Source organism: Diorhabda carinulata, chromosome Y (genome assembly GCF_026250575.1).
Source record: "Diorhabda carinulata isolate Delta chromosome Y, icDioCari1.1, whole genome shotgun sequence".
Classification (NCBI taxonomy): Eukaryota; Metazoa; Arthropoda; class Insecta; order Coleoptera; family Chrysomelidae; genus Diorhabda; species Diorhabda carinulata.
Window position 1 is genome coordinate 25,687 of NC_079473.1, and position 23,853 is coordinate 49,539.

The 23,853-nt window shown below is 26.1% G+C and overlaps 2 protein-coding genes and 4 pseudogenes across 2 annotated transcripts; 4 read left to right on the forward strand and 2 right to left on the reverse strand.

Annotated features, from left to right (window-relative positions):
- Positions 1–5,507: 5,507 nt before the first annotated feature.
- Positions 5,508–7,738, forward strand: LOC130903055 (cytochrome c oxidase subunit 1-like; annotated as a pseudogene).
- On the forward strand, positions 7,138–7,945 carry LOC130903062 (cytochrome c oxidase subunit 2-like; annotated as a pseudogene).
- A 152-nt stretch (positions 7,946–8,097) lies between these two features.
- On the forward strand, positions 8,098–9,426 carry LOC130903057 (ATP synthase subunit a-like; annotated as a pseudogene).
- LOC130903056 (cytochrome c oxidase subunit 3-like) lies at positions 8,787–9,575 on the forward strand (annotated as a pseudogene).
- Positions 9,576–10,486: 911 nt separating this feature from the next.
- Positions 10,487–11,933, reverse strand: LOC130903058 (NADH-ubiquinone oxidoreductase chain 5-like; the record flags this gene model as incomplete). Its single annotated transcript, XM_057815320.1, is given in 1 exon segment — positions 10,487–11,933. A coding segment is annotated over 1 exon segment (1,245 nt), but the record flags the coding sequence as incomplete, so codon positions are not given.
- A 195-nt stretch (positions 11,934–12,128) lies between these two features.
- LOC130903063 (NADH-ubiquinone oxidoreductase chain 4-like) lies at positions 12,129–23,173 on the reverse strand. Its single transcript, XM_057815324.1, is given in 2 exon segments — positions 12,129–13,115; positions 23,024–23,173. Coding segments are annotated over 2 exon segments (1,083 nt in total). The 3' UTR covers positions 12,129–12,182.
- Between the last annotated feature and the right edge of the window lie 680 nt (positions 23,174–23,853).

A 23,853-nucleotide genomic window follows, 5' to 3' on the forward strand; every position in this document is an offset into this window, starting at 1 on the left:
ATCCCTAAGGTAATTTTATCTTATAATCAAAATACTTGGATCAACTATTTATTAATTAATATAAAAATATAAAAAAAGTTTATTAAATTTTTTAATCACCCCAATTAAATAATTTTTAAATATAAAAAAATTAATACTAAATCTTTTATATAAAAAATTATAAAACTCTATAGGGTCTTCTCGTCTTTTAATATTATTTAAGCTTTTGAACTTAAAAATAAAATTTTATAAAAATTAAATAGAGACAGTCTTTTTTTCATTCAACCCTTCATTCCAGCTTTCAATTAAAAAACTAATGATTATGCTACCTTAGCACGGTCAAAATACCGCGGCCATTCAATATACTCAGAGGGCAGACCAGACTTTAAATTTAACACAAAAAGACATGTTTTTAATAAACAGGTGAAAAAATATTTGCCGAATTCCTTTACTTAACCTAATAAAAAAATTTTAAATTTATAAATTTATATACTAATTTTATCATTATTGCTAAATCTTTTATATTTAAATTTACATTTTAATAAAAAATTTATAGTAAATAAAAATTATATAATCTCAATTATAAATTATAACATACTTCAAAATATGAAAATTTTTAATCCTAATTTTATAATTTAATTATTAATGTACTAATAAAAATTTATTTTTAAGCTCATCCCTAAAAATATTAACTATTAATAATATAAAAATATTAAAAAATATTTATATTAATTAATAAATAAATTAAATTTTTTTCTTAAAAAACTAGATATATTTAAAAACGAATAACATTTCATTACAAAAAAAATATTTAAAATTATTTATTCTACAATAAAAATTTTAATTTTTTAGCTCTTTTAAATTCGAAAAAATTAAATATATAAATATTATTTAATAAACCCTGATACACAAGGTACAAAAAATTAATTTTTCTTTTTTTAATAATAAAATTTTCTTTCACAATACAATTTACTATAATTAAATAAATTTTTTCTTTTTTAATAATAAAATAAATTTTACTTAAATTAAAAATTTATAACTTAAAAAAATAATAAAATTTTTATTTCAAATTAAATTGAATTTCACAATTAACTTTTTAATGTAACTAAAATACTTTATAATCAAGCTCTAATTTGTAGTCTAGATTCACTTTCCAGTAAATCTACTTTGTTACGACTTATTCCATATTAAATGAAAGCGACGGGCGATATGTGCATATTTTAGAGCTAAAATCATTTTAATTAATTTATTAAAATTACTATCAAATCCAAATTTAAATCTTTAATAATAAAAATTATCCAAAAATATTTTTATTGTAACCCATTACTTCTTATATATAAATTGCACCTTGATCTGATAAATTTTATAATATTAAATTCTAAATATTTATAATTTTAATAAAATATTTAATTACGATGATATACAAACTAATAATATAAGTAAATTAAATCGTGGACTATCATTTACAGAACAGGTTCCTCTGAAAAGACTAAAATACCGCCAAAATTTTTAATTTTCAAGAACATAACTATTACTAATTCAATACTTTTAATTACATTTAAAATAATAGGGTATCTAATCCTAGTTTATAATTTAAATTTTTAAACTTCATTAACAATTTTAAATTTTAAAATAAAATTTAAAATTTCACTTATTAAATTCTATATTAAAATTATTATTTACAATTAATTTTTATCAATAAAATTAAATTATATTATTTGTATAACCGCAACTGCTGGCACAAATTTTGTTAATAATACTTATTATTTCTAAATCTAAATTTCTTTAATATATAATTTTAATCACTGTAAAATTCTTCTATAAAATAATTTACATATAATAAAAAATAACACCTAATTTTTTAAGTTAAAATAAAACTTTTTAAAAATAAACAATCAAATAAACATAAGATAAACTTCCTGCCCATTAACATTTTTCTCACTGACCAAAATTAAAAACAAATTAATTCCAAAATTTATTTTTTAAATTTTAACCTAATATTTTAATTTAAAATTATATGAAATAAAATTTTTCATATATGAGATCCAAATTATAATTTATATAAAATTCTATTCTTTAAATTATAAATCATAATAAATTAAGTCGACTTGCACCCCTTAATGCAAGCTACAAAATAATTGATTCAATTTTTCAGTTAAATTAATCCCGTAAATTAAGTCGACTTGCACCCCTTAATGCAAGCTACAAAATAATTGATTCAATTTTTCAGTTAAATTAATCCCGTAAATTAAGTCGACTTGCACCCCTTAATACAAGCTACAAAATAATTGATTCAATTTTTCAGTTAAATTAATCCCGTAAATTAAGTCGACTTGCACCCCTTAATGCAAGCTACAAAATAATTGATTCAATTTTTCAGTTAAATTAATCCCGTAAATTAAGTCGACTTGCACCCCTTAATGCAAGCTACAAAATAATTGATTCAATTTTTCAGTTAAATTAATCCCGTAAATTAAGTCGACTTGCACCCCTTAATGCAAGCTACAAAATAATTGATTCAATTTTTCAGTTAAATTAATCCCGTAAATTAAGTCGACTTGCACCCCTTAATGCAAGCTACAAAATAATTGATTCAATTTTTCAGTTAAATTAATCCCGTAAATTAAGTCGACTTGCACCCCTTAATGCAAGCTACAAAATAATTGATTCAATTTTTCAGTTAAATTAATCCCGTAAATTAAGTCGACTTGCACCCCTTAATGCAAGCTACAAAATAATTGATTCAATTTTTCAGTTAAATTAATCCCGTAAATTAAGTCGACTTGCACCCCTTAATGCAAGCTACAAAATAATTGATTCAATTTTTCAGTTAAATTAATCCCGTAAATTAAGTCGACTTGCACCCCTTAATGCAAGCTACAAAATAATTGATTCAATTTTTCAGTTAAATTAATCCCGTAAATTAAGTCGACTTGCACCCCTTAATGCAAGCTACAAAATAATTGATTCAATTTTTCAGTTAAATTAATCCCGTAAATTAAGTCGACTTGCACCCCTTAATGCAAGCTACAAAATAATTGATTCAATTTTTCAGTTAAATTAATCCCGTAAATTAAGTCGACATGCACCCCTTAATGCAAGCTACAAAATAATTGATTCAATTTTTCAGTTAAATTAATCCCGTAAATATAAAATTTTAACCTTAAAAATTAATAAAAATATAACTCTTTAAAAATTCCTATTAACAAAAAAAAAATGAAGGTTTTTTATAAAAAAAAGTAATAATTAAACTATCATTTCAAATAATTTTAAAATCCAAATTAACTAACTAAAATAATAAAGAAAAAATAATATTTTTTTGAATTTTTTATTAAAAAAATTAAATTTTATAAAAATTATTTCTAAACTTAAACTTTTGATAATTTAAATAAAATATAAACATAAAAACAAATTATATCCTAAAAATTCTATATTTTTATTATTTAATTATTTGAATTTTATATAAAAATAAATCAATTTTTAGCAAATTAAATCTTTTAATCATACAAAACCTTATTTTATTATTAAAAAAAGAGGTTTTTTTTTTATAGGTAAATAAAAGTTATATTAATTAAAGAATTATTTAATATTTAATTAATTTATATTCTTTATAAATTTATACATGATATATTTATAAATATACTATGGTTTAATATAATATTAATAATTCTCCATTCATAAATTAATAATATGGTGAATAAGATCTAAATGATTCTCTTTCTGAAATTTTCAATTTAAGTCTTTAAACTTTGTAATAGTTTTCTATATATATAACAATCGAATTAATTCATAAGTTTAATAGTTTATAAATTATTATTATTTATATATATATAAAGTTACTAGAAACTATTAACATTATTAAAGATCTCATACTAAATATACTCTTGGGTGATATATACATTTCTATTATTTTAATTAATTAAACATTTATATTAGAAAAACCTATATGCTTAAAATTTTCAAAGAAAATTTTCATGATTCATTGACTTTTACCGTTAATGTAAAAAAAATTTACAAAAAAATGCACAAAATTCTGATGCAAAAAATGTGCAAAAAATGCACAAAATGCACATTTTTTTTTCAAAAAAAATATTTTTTTTTAATTACTTTTTTTGGTAAATTGAAAACTTTATGTTTAACTAAAAACTTGTTTTTTGAAAAAATAATGGTGTGCCTGAAAAAAGGGTAATTTTGATAGAATTAATTATGTGTAATACACCTTCATTAACCCCCCCCCCCAAAAATTACACTTAATAGATTAAACTATTTCTTTTAACATCAAAAGTTAATATACATCTTATATTAAAGTGTAAAAAGGTAAGCTAAATTTAAGCTACTGGGTTCATACCCCATTTATAAAGGTTTCTTTCCTTTTTAATAATAAAATTATATAAAATTCTATTCTTTAACTCAATAATAATTGGAACATTAATTTCAATTTCAGCTTATTCTTGATTTAATATATGAATTGGCCTTGAAATTAATCTTTTAAGAATTATCCCCTTAATAAAATCAAATAAAAATATTTATCCTGCAGAAGCAGCTTTAAAATATTTTATTACCCAAGCCTTAGCCTCTACTATTATTTTATTCGCTGTAATTATAATATTAATTTCTTCAGATTATATCCCTAATAATTCTGATATTTGATTAATGATAATTCTTAATTCAGCATTACTAACAAAATTAGGAGCTGCTCCCTTTCACTCCTGATTTCCTGAAGTAATAGAAGGATTAAATTGAATAAATAGTCTTATTTTATTAACATGACAAAAATTAGCTCCTATAATTTTAGTAATATATAATTTAAGTATAACCCAATTTTTAACATTTGTAATTATTACTTCCTCTATTGTAGGGGGAATTTTAGGGTTAAATCAAACAAGATTACGAAAAATTATAGCTTACTCTTCAATTAATCATATTGGTTGAATACTCGCAGGAATATTAAATTCTAAGTTAATTTGATTAGTATATTTTATTATTTATTTTTTTATTAGGTTAAATATTATTATTTTTTTCATAAAACTAAATTTATTTAATTTAAACCAACTTTTTAATGCACTAAATACAAATAAATTAATTAAACTATTTTTTATTTTAAATTTTTTATCTTTAGGGGGTCTACCCCCTTTTTTAGGGTTTTTACCAAAATGACTCGTGATTAATAATTTAATTTTAAGCCAAATATATACTCTAAGTTTAATCATTACAACATTAATCACCTTATACTTTTATATTCGATTAACATTTTCTTCATTAACTATCTTAATAACAGAAAATCTAATTAAATCAACAAAATTTAATAATTTTATCTTTTTATTTTTAAATGTATTTACTTTGCTTAGCTTATGCCTTTGTACTAGAATCTTAAGTATCTTATAAGGATTTAAGTTAAGTTAAACTATCAACCTTCAAAGTTGATTATAGATTTTATCTAAGCCTTAAAAATTATTTACCTTTAAATTTGCAATTTAATATCATATTTGAATATAAGACTTGGTAAAAGAATAAAATATTCGTAAATAAATTTACAGTTTATCGCCTGAACTCAGCCATTTTACCGAATAAATGGTTGTTTTCAACAAATCATAAAGATATTGGAACATTATATTTTATTTTTGGAATCTGAGCAGGTATAGTTGGAACTTCCCTTAGAGTATTAGTACGAACAGAACTAGGAAGAACTGGAACTTTAATTGGAAATGATCAAATTTATAATGTAATCGTGACTGCCCATGCATTTATCATAATTTTTTTTATAGTGATGCCAATTATAATTGGAGGTTTTGGAAACTGATTAGTCCCCTTAATAATCGGTGCTCCAGATATAGCCTTCCCCCGAATAAATAATATAAGTTTCTGATTACTACCTCCTTCTTTATTTCTTCTAATTATAAGAAGAATCGTAGAAAGAGGTGCAGGAACTGGATGAACAGTTTACCCCCCTCTTTCATCTAATATTGCACATGGAGGATCTTCAGTAGATTTAGCTATTTTTAGTTTACATTTAGCTGGAATCTCCTCAATTTTAGGAGCTATTAATTTTATTACTACTGTAATTAATATACGACCTAAAGGTATAAATTTAGATCGAATGCCTTTATTTGTATGAGCCGTTGTAATTACAGCAATCCTTTTACTATTATCTTTACCAGTTTTAGCAGGAGCTATTACTATACTATTAACTGATCGAAATTTAAATACCTCTTTTTTGACCCTGCTGGAGGAGGGGATCCTATTTTATACCAACATTTATTTTGATTTTTTGGACATCCTGAGGTTTATATTTTAATTCTTCCAGGTTTTGGTTTAATTTCTCATATTGTAAGACAAGAAAGTAGAAAAAAAGAAGCTTTTGGAACCTTAGGTATAATTTATGCTATAATAGCAATCGGTTTATTAGGATTTATTGTTTGAGCTCATCATATATTTACAGTAGGTATAGATGTAGATACTCGAGCTTATTTTACATCAGCTACTATAATTATTGCAGTGCCTACTGGAATTAAAGTTTTTAGATGATTAGCTACTTTTCATGGATCAAGAATTAATTATAGACCTGCAACATTATGAGCACTAGGATTTATTTTTTTATTTACAGTCGGAGGATTAACAGGTGTAGTTTTAGCTAATTCTTCAATTGATATTGTATTACATGATACTTATTATGTTGTAGCTCACTTTCATTATGTTCTTTCTATAGGAGCAGTATTTGCAATTATAGCAGGAATTGTTCAATGATTCCCTTTATTTACAGGTCTAACCTTAAATAATTTTTACTTAAAAATTCAATTTTTTATTATATTTATTGGCGTAAATTTAACATTTTTCCCACAACATTTTTTAGGTTTAATAGGAATACCGCGACGATATTCAGATTATCCTGATATTTTTACTCTATGAAATATTGTTTCATCAATTGGATCTTTAATTTCCCTTATTAGAGTAATCTTTTTATTATTTATTTTTTGAGAAGCTTTCTCTATACAACGAAAAAGAATTAGTTCATTAAGAATAAATTCTTCAATTGAATGATTACAATTTAACCCTCCAGCAGAACATAGTTATTCCGAATTACCAATATTATCTGCTAATTTCTAATATGGCAGATTAGTGCATTGGACTTAAACCCCAAACATAAAGTTTAAACTTTTTTTAGAAATTTCAACTTGAAAAAGTTTCATATTACAAGATAGAGCATCACCTTTAATAGAACAATTATCATATTTTCATGATCATGCTTTAATAATTTTAGTAATTATTACTGTATTAGTTGGCCAATTATTACTATCACTATTTTTTAATAAATTTTTACATCGTTATTTATTAGAAGGTCAATTAATTGAAATTATTTGAACTATCTTACCGACTATTACTTTAGTTTTTATTGCCATTCCTTCTCTACGATTAATCTACATTTTAGATGAAATTAATAATCCAATAATTACTATTAAAACAATTGGACATCAATGATATTGATCTTATGAATACTCAGATTTTAAAACTATTGAATTTGATTCATATATAATCCCAATTAATGAAATAAATTCATTTAACTTCCGTCTTTTAGATGTAGATAATCGAGTAATAATTCCTTTTGAATCAAATATTCGAATATTAGTTACGTCTGCAGATGTAATTCATTCATGAACAATTCCTTCACTAGGAGTAAAAATTGATGGTACTCCAGGACGATTAAATCAAACAAGATTTTCAATTAATCGATCAGGATTATTTTATGGTCAATGTTCAGAAATTTGTGGATCTAATCACAGATTTATACCAATTGTAATTGAAAGAATTTCACCTAAATATTTTTCTAAATGAATTATTAAAATAATTGAATTATCATTAGATGGCTGAAAGTAAGCAATGGAATTTTAAATCATCTATAATATTATAACGGATATTTCTAATGAAAAATTTAGTTAATTTATAACATTAGTTTGTCAAGCTAAAATAATCACTTTGATAATTTTTAATTCCACAAATAATACCATTGTACTGATTAACATTAATATTTTTCTTTTTAAGAATTTTCTTTTGTTTTAATAATTTAAATTATTTTAATTTTTTTTATAAAATTAAAATAACTGAAACTAAAATTAATAAAATAAATTTTAATTGAAAATGATAATAAATTTATTTTCATCATTTGATCCTACTTCAAACTTTAACTTCTCATTAAATTGATTAAGAACCTTAATTGGATTAAGAATTATTCCTCCATTATTTTGATTAGTCCCTTCACGATTTAATATTTTTTGAAATAAAATTGTTATAACTTTACATAAAGAATTTAAAATTTTAATAGGAAATTATAAATCACAAGGAAGAACATTAATTTTTATTTCCTTATTTTCTATTATTTTATTTAATAATTTCTTAGGTTTATTCCCTTATATTTTCACAAGAACAAGACATATAACTTTAACATTAAGATTAGCTTTACCATTATGAGTAAGATTTATAATTTACGGATGATTAAATAATACTATTCACATATTAGCTCATTTAGTTCCTCAAGGAACTCCTCCAATTCTTATACCTTTTATAGTATGTATTGAAACTATTAGAAATGTAATTCGACCTGGAACTTTAGCTATTCGTTTATCAGCCAATATAATTGCTGGTCATTTATTAATAACCTTATTAGGTAACACAGGACCTATAATAACAATTACCTTAGTAAATTTATTAATTATTGTTCAAATCTTACTTTTAACACTTGAATCGGCAGTTGCTATTATTCAATCTTATGTTTTTGCTATTTTAAGAACTTTATATTCTAGTGAAGTAAATTAATGTCAATACATAAAAATCACCCCTTTCATTTAGTTGATATTAGCCCATGACCCTTATTAGGAGCATTAGGAGCTATAACTACAATAATAGGATTAATTAAATGATTTCATTTATATAATAATAACCTATTAATAATTGGTTTATTAATTACAATATTAATTATATACCAATGATGACGAGATATTGTTCGAGAAGGAACTTACCAAGGATTACACACTTTCCTAGTTACTAAAGGTTTACGTTGAGGGATAATTTTATTTATTACATCTGAAGTATTTTTTTTTATTTCTTTTTTTTGAGGATTTTTCCATAGATCATTAACTCCTAGAATTGAACTAGGATTATTATGACCTCCTAAAGGAATTCAAACATTCAACACAATTGAAATTCCTCTTCTTAAAACTTTAATTTTATTAACATCAGGATTAACTGTAACATGAGCCCATCATAGATTAATGGAAAATAATTTTTCTCAAGGTCTCCAAGGATTAATTTTTACAGTAATTCTAGGAATCTACTTTACAATCCTTCAAGGATATGAGTATATTGAAGCTCCATTTTCTATTGCAGATTCAGTTTATGGTTCTTCTTTTTTTATAGCAACAGGATTTCATGGATTACATGTAATTATTGGAACAACATTTTTATTAATTTGTACAATTCGTCAATTTTTAAATCATTTTTCTTCTATTCACCACTTCGGATTTGAAGCAGCTGCTTGATATTGACACTTTGTTGATGTAGTATGATTATTCTTATATATTTCTATCTATTGATGAGGTAGATAATTTATATAATATAAAAATTATATTTGACTTCCAATCAAAAAATCTAGATTCTAGTATAAATAATTAAAATTTTAATAAGATTAATAATAATAATTTGTTTAATTTTAATACTATTAACAATTATTTTAAATTTAATTTCTAAAAAAAGTTATTATGATCGAGAAAAAAGAAGCCCATTTGAATGTGGATTTGATCCTAAAACTTCTGCTCGTCTTCCTTTTTCGCTCCATTTTTTTTTAATTGCAATTATTTTTTTAATTTTTGATGTTGAAATTACTTTACTTTTACCATTAATTATAACAATAAAAATTTCTAATATTTTAAATTATTCAATAATTTTAATTATCTTTATTTTTATTTTATTATGAGGATTATATCACGAATGAAACCAAGGAGCATTAAATTGAATTAATTAGGATAATAGTTAATTATAACATTTAAGTTGCATTTAAAAATTATTGAATAAATCAATTTATCTTAAATAAGAAGCAAAGTATTGTATTTAGTTTCGACGTAAAAGTTTGATTTTATATAAATCCTTATTTTTAATTGAAACCAAAAAGAGGTCTATCACTGTTAATGATAAAAATGAGTTATTCTCCAATTAAAGAAATAAGAAAATCAAGAATAAGCTTCTAACTTAATTCTTAAGCAATGAAATTTTGTTTTTATTTCTATTTATATAGTTTAAAAAAAACATTACATTTTCATTGTAAAATTAGATTTTTTCTTATAAATACTTAAAAGTCTTTGACTTCCTTAATTTCTTCAAAATTACACTCTTTATAAGCTATTTAAGTAAATATTTAATAATAAAAATATTAATCAAAAAATTAATAATAATAAATAAATTTTTAAATGATTAATTGAAAATAATTGTATTAAAGTTAACATTTTTAAATTTTTTGATATTTGTTGACCACCATAATATTCTAATCAACCTTGATCAAAAATTTTTAAATATAATTTTCCTATATATAAAGGTAAATAATTAACTCCTAATGTAGATAAATAAGGTATATTTCATATTATACTTATAAATAATCTTGAAGATAAAAATTTTAAAGTTAATAATTGATAAGAAAGCTTAAATTTAGCTAATTCATACCCTAATCATCCACCAATTATAATTACAAACAATGTTAATACTTTTATAAAAAAAGTTAAACAAATAAAATAAGGTGTAGAAAAAAGTATTCATGAAAATATTCTGCCTCTAAAAACTACAAATAAAATTAAACCTCTTATTCCTTTTAATATAATCATCCTTCTTTCCTGAATAATATGTAAAGATATAAAATTAAAGTTTCCAATTATTGAATAATAAGTTAAACGAAACCTATAAGAAACAGTTAATCCAATAGAAATATAAAAAATTAAATAAATATAAATATTTAAATAATTTATTGATATAAATTCAACCACTAAATCTTTAGAATAAAAACCTGATATAAAAGGTAAACCACATAAAGATAAATTACAAATATTTAAATAAGTGCATGTTAAGGGTAAATGTTTAACCAACCCTCCTATAAAACGAATATCTTGACAATTAAATAAATTATGAATAATATTACCAGCACACATAAATAATAAAGCTTTAAATAAAGCATGAATTAATAAATGAAAAAATGCTAATTTATATTCTCCTAATGCTAAAATTGATATTATTAAACCTAATTGTCTTAAAGTTGATAAAGCAATAATTTTTTTTAAATCAAATTCAAAATTAGCTCCTAAACCTGATATAAATATTGTTATTGATGAAATAAATAATAAAATTATTATTAAATTACTTCTAAATGAAAAATTAAAACGAATTAATAAATAAACTCCAGCAGTAACCAATGTAGAAGAATGAACTAAAGAAGATACAGGAGTAGGAGCTGCTATTGCAGCAGGTAACCAAGATGAAAAAGGAATTTGAGCCCTTTTTGTTATTGCCGCTAAAACTACTAAATACCTAATTAATTGTATAACATAATTTCCTTTTATAATTTCTAAGTAAAAAATAAAATTTCATCTACCAAAATTTAATATTCAAGCAATAGATATTAACAAAGCTACATCACCAATTCGATTTCTTAAAGCAGTTAATATTCCAGCCCTAAAACTTTTTAAATTTTGATAATAAATAACTAAACAATAAGAAACTAACCCTAATCCATCTCAACCTAATAAAATAGAAATTAAATTAGGTGAAATAATTAATAATATTATAGACAAAACAAATATTACTACTAATAAAATAAATCGATTTTTATAAATATCCCCAGCTATATATTCCTCTCTATAAAAAATTACTATAGAAGAAATAAATAAAGCAAAACTTATAAATAATAAAGATATTCAATCTAATAAAACGACAAAATAAATATTAGTAGAATTTAATATTATAAAATTAAACTCTAAAATATAAGTTAAATTTATAACCAATAAATATAATGAAGCACCTAATAATATTAATCTCAAATATAAAAATACTATAAAATAAATATAACAAATAATCTAAAATCTTTATTTTTAACTAATATTTTTATTAAACTATTTAGATTAAATTCATTGAACTAAAAATTCTAATTTTATAAATAATAAATTTAAAGGTAATCAATGTAAAATTATTAATAAATATTCACGAATTAATCCCCTATTAAATATATATAAACCCGAATAATATTGACCATGTTGAGTGTATGAGTATAAAAATAATGAATAAACAGCTCTAAAAAATGATATTAAAGATAAAAATAACATACTAAATAAACTAAAAGATAAAATTCTATTGATTAATATAATTTCTCTTATTAAATTTAATGAAGGAGGAGCTGCTATATTAGAAGAAACTAAAAGAAATCAAATTAATCTTAAATTAGGTATAATATTTAATAAGCCCTTATTTAAATATAATCTTCGACTATGAATTCGTTCATAAGAAATATTAGCTAAGCAAAATAAACCCGAAGAACATAAACCATGCGCTAATATTATTAATAAAGCTCCTCATAACCCTCAATAATTTAAAGTTATAATACCTGCTAAAACTAAACTTATATGAGAAACAGAAGAATAAGCAATTAAAGATTTTATATCCCTTTGACGAACACAAATCAAAGACACAATAAAACCTCCTAATAAACAAATTATTATAAAAAAAATATTTAAATTTATTAAAAACTGCTTAAAAATAAGTATAAAACGTAAAAGCCCATATCCTCCTAATTTTAATATAATACCTGCTAAAATTATCGAACCAGAAATAGGAGCCTCTACATGTGCTTTAGGAAGTCATAAATGTAAAAAAAATATTGGAATTTTAACAAAAAAAACCAAATTAATACATAAAAATATAAAAAAAGAAGATAATTCTAAATTTATACAAATAAATATAGTTAAATAATATTTTTCTCTTAAATAAAAAATTATAATTATCATAGGTAATGATATTAACAAAGTATAAAACAACAAATAAATTCCAGCTTCTAAACGTTCAGGCTGATATCCTCATCCTATAATTAAAATTAAAGTAGGAATTAATCTAATCTCAAAAAATAAATAAATTTAATGAAGAAAATGTTAAATAAAGACTTAATAATAAAATAACCAAAATTATTAAAAATAAATTATAATATTCATTATTAAAATACAATTTAACTCTTGCTAAAATTATTAAACTACAAATTCAAAAACTTAATAAAATTAAACTATAAGATAATATATCTAATCCCAAAAAATATGAAATATTAAAAACTTGAAAAAAACCTCTATAATTAAAAATAAATCTAAAAGATAAAATAAAAAAAAACCATTGTATTAATCAGAAATTTTTAAAACTCAAAGGAATCAATATCAATAACCCTAATAAATATATTATCATAAAAAAGAAAAAGCATAGCATGAGCTATTGGAACGGTGCTCCCGTTGGTAGCATAGCTTTCGTACAAGAAAAAGGTTGGATGACCAGTGAAATTTTTTGTAGATGGCTAAAGCATTTCGTGAAGTATACGAAAGCATCTAAAAACAATAAGGTTCTTTTGCTCCTAGATGGGCACAGAAGCCATAAGAGTCTCGAATCTCTTCAGTTTTCAAAAGAAAATGGGGTAATTGTGTTCTGCTTCCCGGCAGATTGTTCACATCACGTTCAACCATTGGACGTAGGATTCTTCCGTCCTCTTCATACGTATTTTGATCAAGAAATTCAATTATGGCTTCGTCAAAACCCGGGGAAGGCAGTGACTCAATTCAAAATAGCAGGTCTTCTCAATCAAGCTTATTTGAAGAGTGCTGTACCATCAAATGCAATAAATTCGTTCAAAAAGACTGGCATTCATCCTTTCAATCCTCATGTCTTCGAGGACTGGCAGTATGCACTAGCTTTAGCAACGGATAAGCAGATTCCCGAGGCTCAAGGAGATATCATCGAGAACCAAATGGAATTAGAAATTCAAACCCCATCCACATCTGGTCTTAACATGTCTTCATCGTCAGTTCTCGACATTTCTGTGAAGGAAATTTGTCCTCCCCCTCAAACTGTAGCAATTGGTACTGATAAAAAAAATGCAGAAGAAGGGGAAAAACTGGTCATTTGAATTCAACACCAGAAATTCATGAACTCAAAGAGAAGGTTATAGAAAAGGAAACAAAGATAAGAAAACAACAAGCCAGGATAGTAAAACGGAAACTTGTCATTGAAAATGACAGTTCTGATGAAGATGAATCCGCCTTAGAGAACTTTTTGGAAAATGGACAAGATGACTCAGATGATGATGCTAGCTGCCTTTACTGCAATGAGTTATTCTCGCACTCACGTGCAAAAGAAAAGTGGATTCGTTGTCAAAAATGTAACTCGTGGTGCCATAATGAGTGCGCTGGTGTTTCCTTCCATTGCAAGTCTTTTATTTGTGAGCTCTGTACCTAACGTGATGTTAATTTGTTCTATATTTTTTCTAATAAAACTTTAAAGACATTTTTTTTTCATTTATTTTAAAGGGGTCCGACATGGGCAGATGTGTGCCAATGATGGACCCCTCGACTACTTTTTTAAAAATAGCTATGATATTAAACAGGAAATTATTTGGCAGAAAAATCTTCCTATACTATAATAAACTTCGAGCTAAGTATATATTTTCATGTAAAAAAAAATTAATAAGTCCAAAACTAAAAAAGTTGTAATGATATTTCCTTAAGGGGTCCATCATAGGCACATTTCCGCTAGTTCTACAACAATAATTGACAGTTTATATATCAAAATTGACCGATCTGTTTTGACATCTGTCATAATTACTGAATCGTTTATTATAATAATGAACATGAATATATTGAGAAGAAGAACCAGCGATACTTCCACGCAAACGGAATGTACATTCCCCATTGTATTTTTGGAGAAATTACCTCGAGTACCACCAAGATTCGTGAGTCCAGTTGAAAGAAGCGTTGAAGATTTGAAGGTACCTATTATGTTAAGCGAACTTTCTAGTTCTAAACAAGATCTCAAACTGGGTACTATTATTGAAAACGATAACGAAGATACGATAATACCTCAACTAGAAGTAGCTTTCGATGAAGACGCTGTCAATACTTCTAATCGTGAAGAAAAACCAGACAATGATCCCGAAAATTTAGATGATGTTGGAATAGTTACTATTAGAGCTCATACTGTTATTATTAACAATCATTTTTTCAAATAAATAACTTTAATTTGTTAAATTGTATGAATAAATTTATTTAAATATATATGAGTTGTTGTTTTTTGAACATTATACAAAATTATAGTTTCTGAACATCGTCGTTACTTTAACAGCTTCATTTTACCACCGTCTGCAACTTTTATTACGAATTTCCATGTTTTATATAAAAGTACACTGAGAAACATGTAACAAATTAAAAATTACCTACTCTAACTTTTTAATTGTTGATATTACGAAAAAAAATTATTCTTTTTTAAATGTTTTGCATGGTTTAAAATCTAAAATGCAATCAACAGATTTAGAAAATTTTCACTCGTATACGAGATATGATAAAATTATGAATTTCATTCAACTTAAACTAACAAAACGCTGCAATTTGATAAAAAATCGCTTAAATTTTTATTTGTTTTGACTATTATTTGCTCTTTTTCTATTTAGATGCGTTTTGAAACTTCCTTTTCTTCTTTTCTATGATGTTTTGTTTGTTTCTAGACCGTTTCTACCATAGTTTTTCGAATATATCTTTCGATTAAATTGATGAGTTTTTCAACATTTTTCTTGGTATAGTTTTTTAACGTAGAATTCTGCAATATATGATTCTATTTGATATCGGGGGTCGTAAAAAGCACTTTTACGTCCCGTTGTAACATTCATTCTTGAATCTTTTAGATACTAGCTAGGGAAAACCATGTATAGCGATGTTTTCAAAATGAGAAGTGAGAAGAAAACGATTATCTTTTCTGAAATCTCGTGGATCGTTCAGTTTATTCATAGCAAACATACTCGACATGTACATCGTGTTATAACTGAAAATTTTGACATTAGAAAGTTGAGTACAAGATGGATGCCGCGTTTGCGCACATTGAAACAAAACCATCGACGCGAAAATGTTTCCATCGAGCGTTTAACAGAAATAAAACCGTTTTATGTTATAGATGAAACGTGGGTTCATAACAACCTCCGCGAGATTGGGTTTCATCACCGAATTCTTCAACATTAGTTTAATCTACGTCGAAAATCGTAGTAAACAACACGTTCGCCATTACAATGACAGATTTCATATATTCACATCAGTGTTGCCGTATCACGAAACTAAATATAAATATTAATTTATACATTATCATTTTTGGATTTCTTATGTTAAAAAAATGTAAACGAGTTTTGTTATTATGTGGTGATCCACTAAGTTTTTTAAGAAACGGTCTTGCACAGAATTAGTAGAGGCAATTTGAAGATAATTCATGCAAAAAACTGAAAATCGCTTTATTTTGAGTTAGACCAGTCTTGTACTGGACGCGATATGTTAATAATCATGTCGAAGCTGCGATCAAAGTACTGCTACTAAAAGATATAAAAACGGAACTTAAATTTTGCATATACCTCGTAGTATTTAAAGCCTCGTGATATTTCTGACAATTCCGGTATTAAGTTTAATCACAAATTCAATCGGATGAAGATTTAAATTAATTAAATTTTGAGTCTTAAACTGGTATTTGTTTAAACGTAATAGCACCCCAAAAGCCGTTGGGTTATAAAACGACGACGCGCAGTCATTACCATTTTTAAATTACCCAATGAAAAAAAAGAATTGAATAATTGACGTTTCTTGAACAGAGACGATTTTTCAAATTTCAAAAATGTTCATTTGTTGATTATTTAAACCTACGAACTTTTGATTTGAGATTAACTCAACAATTAAATCACCCCGCGTTATTCAAAACGTACCGTTTTGATACTGATTTCGAGCTTATGATGTTATTAATCTTTATTTTGTACTTTCTTTGGTTGTTGTTGATTTATGTATGTTAAACGATTTGACCATACATTCCTCAATTTTTTTTCTTTGGTTCAACTTTTTTTATTCCTTTTTTATTTATTCAATGAGTCTTTCTCGCGCGTTTTCAGTTAGTGGTTAAACGAAATGGGTCATGTGGATATTTTTTCATTGCAATTTCAACTAAACACTGTCCCAGTTCTACCAGAAGATTAAGTAGTTTAGGAGTTATTCCCGTCGCCACGGCCGTTTAAGGGGATCATCTTCATCGGAAAACCGTAAAATAGCCGCATTACAACGAAGTCCTGTATCACCTTCCAGACCATTTCCGTTTTATCGTAAGATATATGGAATATGCGTCAGAAAGTAACTTTTTTTTAACTCTTTCAATTTGGACTCGCAGAATATGTTACCAATAAAACGATTGTCGATGTGATTACAAAAATAAATATATTGTATGAAAGGAATATAAAACGACGATTGTTATAATGATAATCCACTGAAATGTTTACCTGCAGTTTTTGAAGACGACAACATAGTTATATAAATGCGAATCAATCAGTGTATTTGTGAATGTTGTCGAGTTAGCTGAGGAAGCTTTACAAAGTCTTCTTCAAGATCAAAAATCCATAGTGATTCTACGAGGTCCAGATTCGAACAACTTTATTCAACAAAATCCCCCCCTAGAGCAGTTTTTCCAAGACTTATTCGACAGGTAGAGTTTCACAGAACTTCAAGACAGTTTTATTTAGAACATGGTTCTGTGTTGTAGTTAAAACTTTCATTCATTCGACGTAGAGGTGGTTTTCCTTTGGTTTTGTAACAATTTTGATATATTCTTCTTTGAAACCAATTGGTGAGTCGATTGCTTATCACTTTTTGAAAAGAGAAATCACTAATTGAGATGCTTTGCGTGACCGTTCAGTGGTTTACGTTCATTTTTCAAATATTACGAAGATACGAATGAAATTTTTAATAACATGATGACTGTTTTATCATTTTCGAGTGTCGTTTCAGATCTGAATGTTATATGCAAATCAATATTATACACCGTATGGATATTGGGGATATTATTTCAATTTTCATATTTATGCATGCGAACTTTTTCTTTAACAAAACATTGAAGTATCTATTGAAAGAAAACCAAATAAATATCTACGTAGGGCAAAGGATAGAGGAACATGTCCGCCGCAAAGCTGCGGTTCGTTTTAATACTTTCCGGTAGTTGCTATGCATAGATAACGTCCCCCCATAGATATAACGAATAAACATGGACGTCGTTAAATAATTATTTACTAAATTTGTATAAACACATTCCATAATCGGAAATATTTCCGATTATCAATTTCGACACCTCATGGATTTTATAAGTTTATAGGTAAAATAAATATTGTTCACGGTGGGTTCAAGAAGTAATTTTCAATTAAAGTTCAAGCGATCATTTGTTAGCGGTACCTACTCTCTGTATTTATCATCAGTTAATGAGATTCGTCTTTAGAAACTTTGTTTTTCAAAAAACAAACTATAATTTGTCTTTGGGAGTTGCCATTTCAAAAAAAAACACAATTCGTCTTTAGAAACTTATTTTTTTAAGAAAAAACTGACATTTGTATTAACGAACATTCTTTTTGAAAACCAAAAACATTTGAACAATTATGAACCAAAATTAGTATTTAGAATATTCCGTTTTTGAAAAAACAAACCAAAATTTGTATTTAGAAACTTTATTTAAAAAAAATGACATTTGTCTTAAGAGACTTTCTGTTTCATTAGAAACCAAAATTTGTTTAAACAAACCTCATTTTTCCAAAAATAAGATGAGATTCGTCTCAAGAAATTTTGTTTTTCGAAAAGCAAACCAAAATTTGCCTTCGGGTATTGCCATTTCGATAGAAAACAAAATTCGTATTTAGAAATTTCTGTTTATGGAAAAACAAACCAAATGTTGTGTTTAGAAACTTTATTTTTCAAAAAAAAATAGACATTTGTCTTAAGACACTTTTTGTTTCAATTAGAAACCAAAATTTGTTTGTACAAATTCCATTTCTCCAAAAATAAGATGAGATTCGTCTTTACAAACTTTGTTTTTGGAAAAGCAAACCAAAATTTGCCTTCGGGTATTGCCATTTCGATAAAAAACAAAATTCGTCTTTAGAAACTTTGTTTTTCGAAAACAAAAAAATATTATCACAAGAGACTTTCTTTTGCAATTAGAAACCATATTCAGAAACTTCAAAAATAAACCGACGTTTGTTTTCCAGAACTGTCGTATTCGAAAAAACAAACGAAATTTGTTTATAGAAACCGTTTTTTTCCAAAAATAAATTGTCTGTTATCATAAAAAAATGTTGTGGGTGTTTTATTTAGATAGACAGACAAACCAACGAATTGATTAAATAAAGTTTGTAAAAAGAAAAATTTCTAGGAACCAGAAATAAGTGGACTTAGGGAGAGATACATAACCTCTAAGGAAAATAAGATCCGAGATTATTTTATATATCATATAAAGAGAAATTTCAGTGTAGTGGGTACTCCCACAAATACCTAGCCTGACCTAAATATGGCGGTAGTTATTTGAAAAATATTAGAAAGTACACAATCTATACAAAACTTTTATTTGAAAGGCGTTAGCCTAAATAATATGAAAGCTGAACTGAATTCTACGCAGGGCGAGATTGCTAGTTCGTTATAAACAGTAAAATATTGTGTAGCAAAGTTTATACGAGACCGTACGACCTTCGAAGACCAAATGTTTCAATATTGAAGACTCGATCGTGATGGTATTGATATTTTACTGTAGATTTTAGTTAGTAGATTGATTTACTTTAATTTTTAATTTAATTAAAATCCGAAAGATAAATAAAAAGCTGACAGTTTTCTTTGCAGAGTAATGTTCCACAATTTCTACTAAACTGGTAAGACTAACGAACAATATAAATCAGCTTAACGTCGTGGCATTAATCTAAACGCCAGAAGGGATTAAATTTTGGACTAAATTGGTATACCTTTTAAACGGTTGGGATTTTTGAGTCCTTATTTCACACTTGACCGGAAGAAAGATGTGAATAATTGCTTAGGAAAAACTTTTTTCTTATATTTCAAGCCACATTTTCTGGAAATTCGAATTTCATTGCGTAATGTAACGCTTTGGCATATCTTGACAATCAAAACGATTACCACTTGAATAATCGATCATAATCGATTATTATTTAATCGTAGCTAATCGATTTTTAGCCAATTACGTTTCTCAATTCGTAAAACTTAATATTAATTTAATCTAATTCAATACTCAAACTTTCTATTGGATATTGTTTGTTTTATTAGGTGTTCGTGATGTTTTTTTATGACTTTTTGAAATTTAAGATATCTGTTTTATACGGATTATTATACTGTTTATACGAAATGTAGAAGTTTATAGATTGACGCGCATTTCGATAACCAAGTTATATCATCTTCAGAAACTGAAGATGAACTGTGTATTCTAAGTGCATTTAAGCCCTCGAAAGCTCCTGCATAGATATCTGATTTTTCGAAAGCTTTGTCTGACTTTTGTATATGTTAATATTTAATTTCTTATTTTTTAGACCTTTTAATATGTTTATACTTCTAAATTTTCTTGATTTTTGGAGTCTTTTGTTTTAAAAAACGTCAAATTTTTATTTGTATTTCAAAAATTACCAAAAAAAAAACGGAAGAGGCCTAGAATCAAGAAGAAAAAGAAGAAAATTCAATGAAATAATGTCGAAAAATAGACAAAAAGGATACTAAATATGTAATTGTTATTGAAAATTTAATAAAAGAACGTCTAAAAACAAAAATATAAAAAAACAAAAAAAAGTAACGCGTAAGTCTTACATTAAACGGAGTCAAAGAAAAATATTTAACAGTGTAATATTTATTTTAAAAAATGGTAGTTTCGTTGTTGTTGAGTTCCAACCTAAAATTCATCACCTTGTATATGTTGAAAACGATAAAAAAATCAAAAATAATTGCTAATAATGGATAGAACAAATTTTTAGGAAGATATAGAAAACCAAACACGTTTATCGGTTAAATAGTCACGCCCCGATTCACATCAATTTGCTTTGGGTTTCGTGATACGGCAACACTGATGTGAATATATGAAATCTGTCATTGTCATCATAAAGTTTGACATTTGTAATGGCGAACGTGTTGTTTACTACGATTTTCGACGTAGATTAAACTAATGTTGAAGAATTCGGTGATGAAACCCAATCTCGCGGACGTTGTTATGAACCCACGTTTCATCTATAACATAAAACGGTTTTATTTCTGTTAAACGCTCGATGGAAACATTTTCGCGTCGATGGTTTTGTTTCAATGTGCGCAAACGCGGCATCCATCTTGTACTCAACTTTCTAATGTCAAAATTTTCAGTTATAACACGATGTACATGTCGAGTATGTTTGCTATGAATAAACTGAACGATCCACGAGATTTCAGAAAAGATAATCGTTTTCTTCTCACTTCTCATTTTGAAAACATCGCTATACATGGTTTTCCCTAGCTAGTATCTAAAAGATTCAAGAATGAATGTTACAACGGGACGTAAAAGTGCTTTTTACGACCCCCGATATCAAATAGAATCATATATTGCAGAATTCTACGTTAAAAAACTACACCAAGAAAAATGTTGAAAAACTCATCAATTTAATCGAAAGATATATTCGAAAAACTATGGTAGAAACGGTCTAGAAACAAACAAAACATCATAGAAAAGAAGAAAAGGAAGTTTCAAAACGCATCTAAATAGAAAAAGAGCAAATAATAGTCAAAACAAATAAAAATTTAAGCGATTTTTTATCAAATTGCAGCGTTTTGTTAGTTTAAGTTGAATGAAATTCATAATTTTATCATATCTCGTATACGAGTGAAAATTTTCTAAATCTGTTGATTGCATTTTAGATTTTAAACCATGCAAAACATTTAAAAAAGAATAATTTTTTTTCGTAATATCAACAATTAAAAAGTTAGAGTAGGTAATTTTTAATTTGTTACATGTTTCTCAGTGTACTTTTATATAAAACATGGAAATTCGTAATAAAAGTTGCAGACGGTGGTAAAATGAAGCTGTTAAAGTAACGACGATGTTCAGAAACTATAATTTTGTATAATGTTCAAAAAACAACAACTCATATATATTTAAATAAATTTATTCATACAATTTAACAAATTAAAGTTATTTATTTGAAAAAATGATTGTTAATAATAACAGTATGAGCTCTAATAGTAACTATTCCAACATCATCTAAATTTTCGGGATCATTGTCTGGTTTTTCTTCACGATTAGAAGTATTGACAGCGTCTTCATCGAAAGCTACTTCTAGTTGAGGTATTATCGTATCTTCGTTATCGTTTTCAATAATAGTACCCAGTTTGAGATCTTGTTTAGAACTAGAAAGTTCGCTTAACATAATAGGTACCTTCAAATCTTCAACGCTTCTTTCAACTGGACTCACGAATCTTGGTGGTACTCGAGGTAATTTCTCCAAAAATACAATGGGGAATGTACATTCCGTTTGCGTGGAAGTATCGCTGGTTCTTCTTCTCAATATATTCATGTTCATTATTATAATAAACGATTCAGTAATTATGACAGATGTCAAAACAGATCGGTCAATTTTGATATATAAACTGTCAATTATTGTTGTAGAACTAGCGGAAATGTGCCTATGATGGACCCCTTAAGGAAATATCATTACAACTTTTTTAGTTTTGGACTTATTAATTTTTTTTTACATGAAAATATATACTTAGCTCGAAGTTTATTATAGTATAGGAAGATTTTTCTGCCAAATAATTTCCTGTTTAATAGCATAGCTATTTTTAAAAAAGTAGTCGAGGGGTCCATCATTGGCACACATCTGCCCATGTCGGACCCCTTTAAAATAAATGAAAAAAAAATGTCTTTAAAGTTTTATTAGAAAAAATATAGAACAAACTAACATCACGTTAGGTACAGAGCTCACAAATAAAAGACTTGCAATGGAAGGAAACACCAGCGCACTCATTATGGCACCACGAGTTACATTTTTGACAACGAATCCACTTTTCTTTTGCACGTGAGTGCGAGAATAACTCATTGCAGTAAAGGCAGCTAGCATCATCATCTGAGTCATCTTGTCCATTTTCCAAAAAGTTCTCTAAGGCGGATTCATCTTCATCAGAACTGTCATTTTCAATGACAAGTTTCCGTTTTACTATCCTGGCTTGTTGTTTTCTTATCTTTGTTTCCTTTTCTATAACCTTCTCTTTGAGTTCATGAATTTCTGGTGTTGAATTCAAATGACCAGTTTTTCCCCTTCTTCTGCATTTTTTTTATCAGTACCAATTGCTACAGTTTGAGGGGGAGGACAAATTTCCTTCACAGAAATGTCGAGAACTGACGATGAAGACATGTTAAGACCAGATGTGGATGGGGTTTGAATTTCTAATTCCATTTGGTTCTCGACGATATCTCCTTGAGCCTCGGGAATCTGCTTATCCGCTGCTAAAGCTGGTGCAAACTGCCAGTCCTCGAAGACATGAGGATTGAAAGGATGAATGCCAGTCTTTTTGAACGAATTTATTGCATTTGATGGTACAGCACTCTTCAAATAAGCTTGATTGAGAAGACCTGCTATTTTGAATTGAGTCACTGCCTTCCCCGGGTTTTGACGAAGCCATAATTGAATTTCTTGATCAAAATACGTATGAAGAGGACGGAAGAATCCTACGTCCAATGGTTGAACGTGATGTGAACAATCTGCCGGGAAGCAGAACACAATTACCCCATTTTCTTTTGAAAACTGAAGAGATT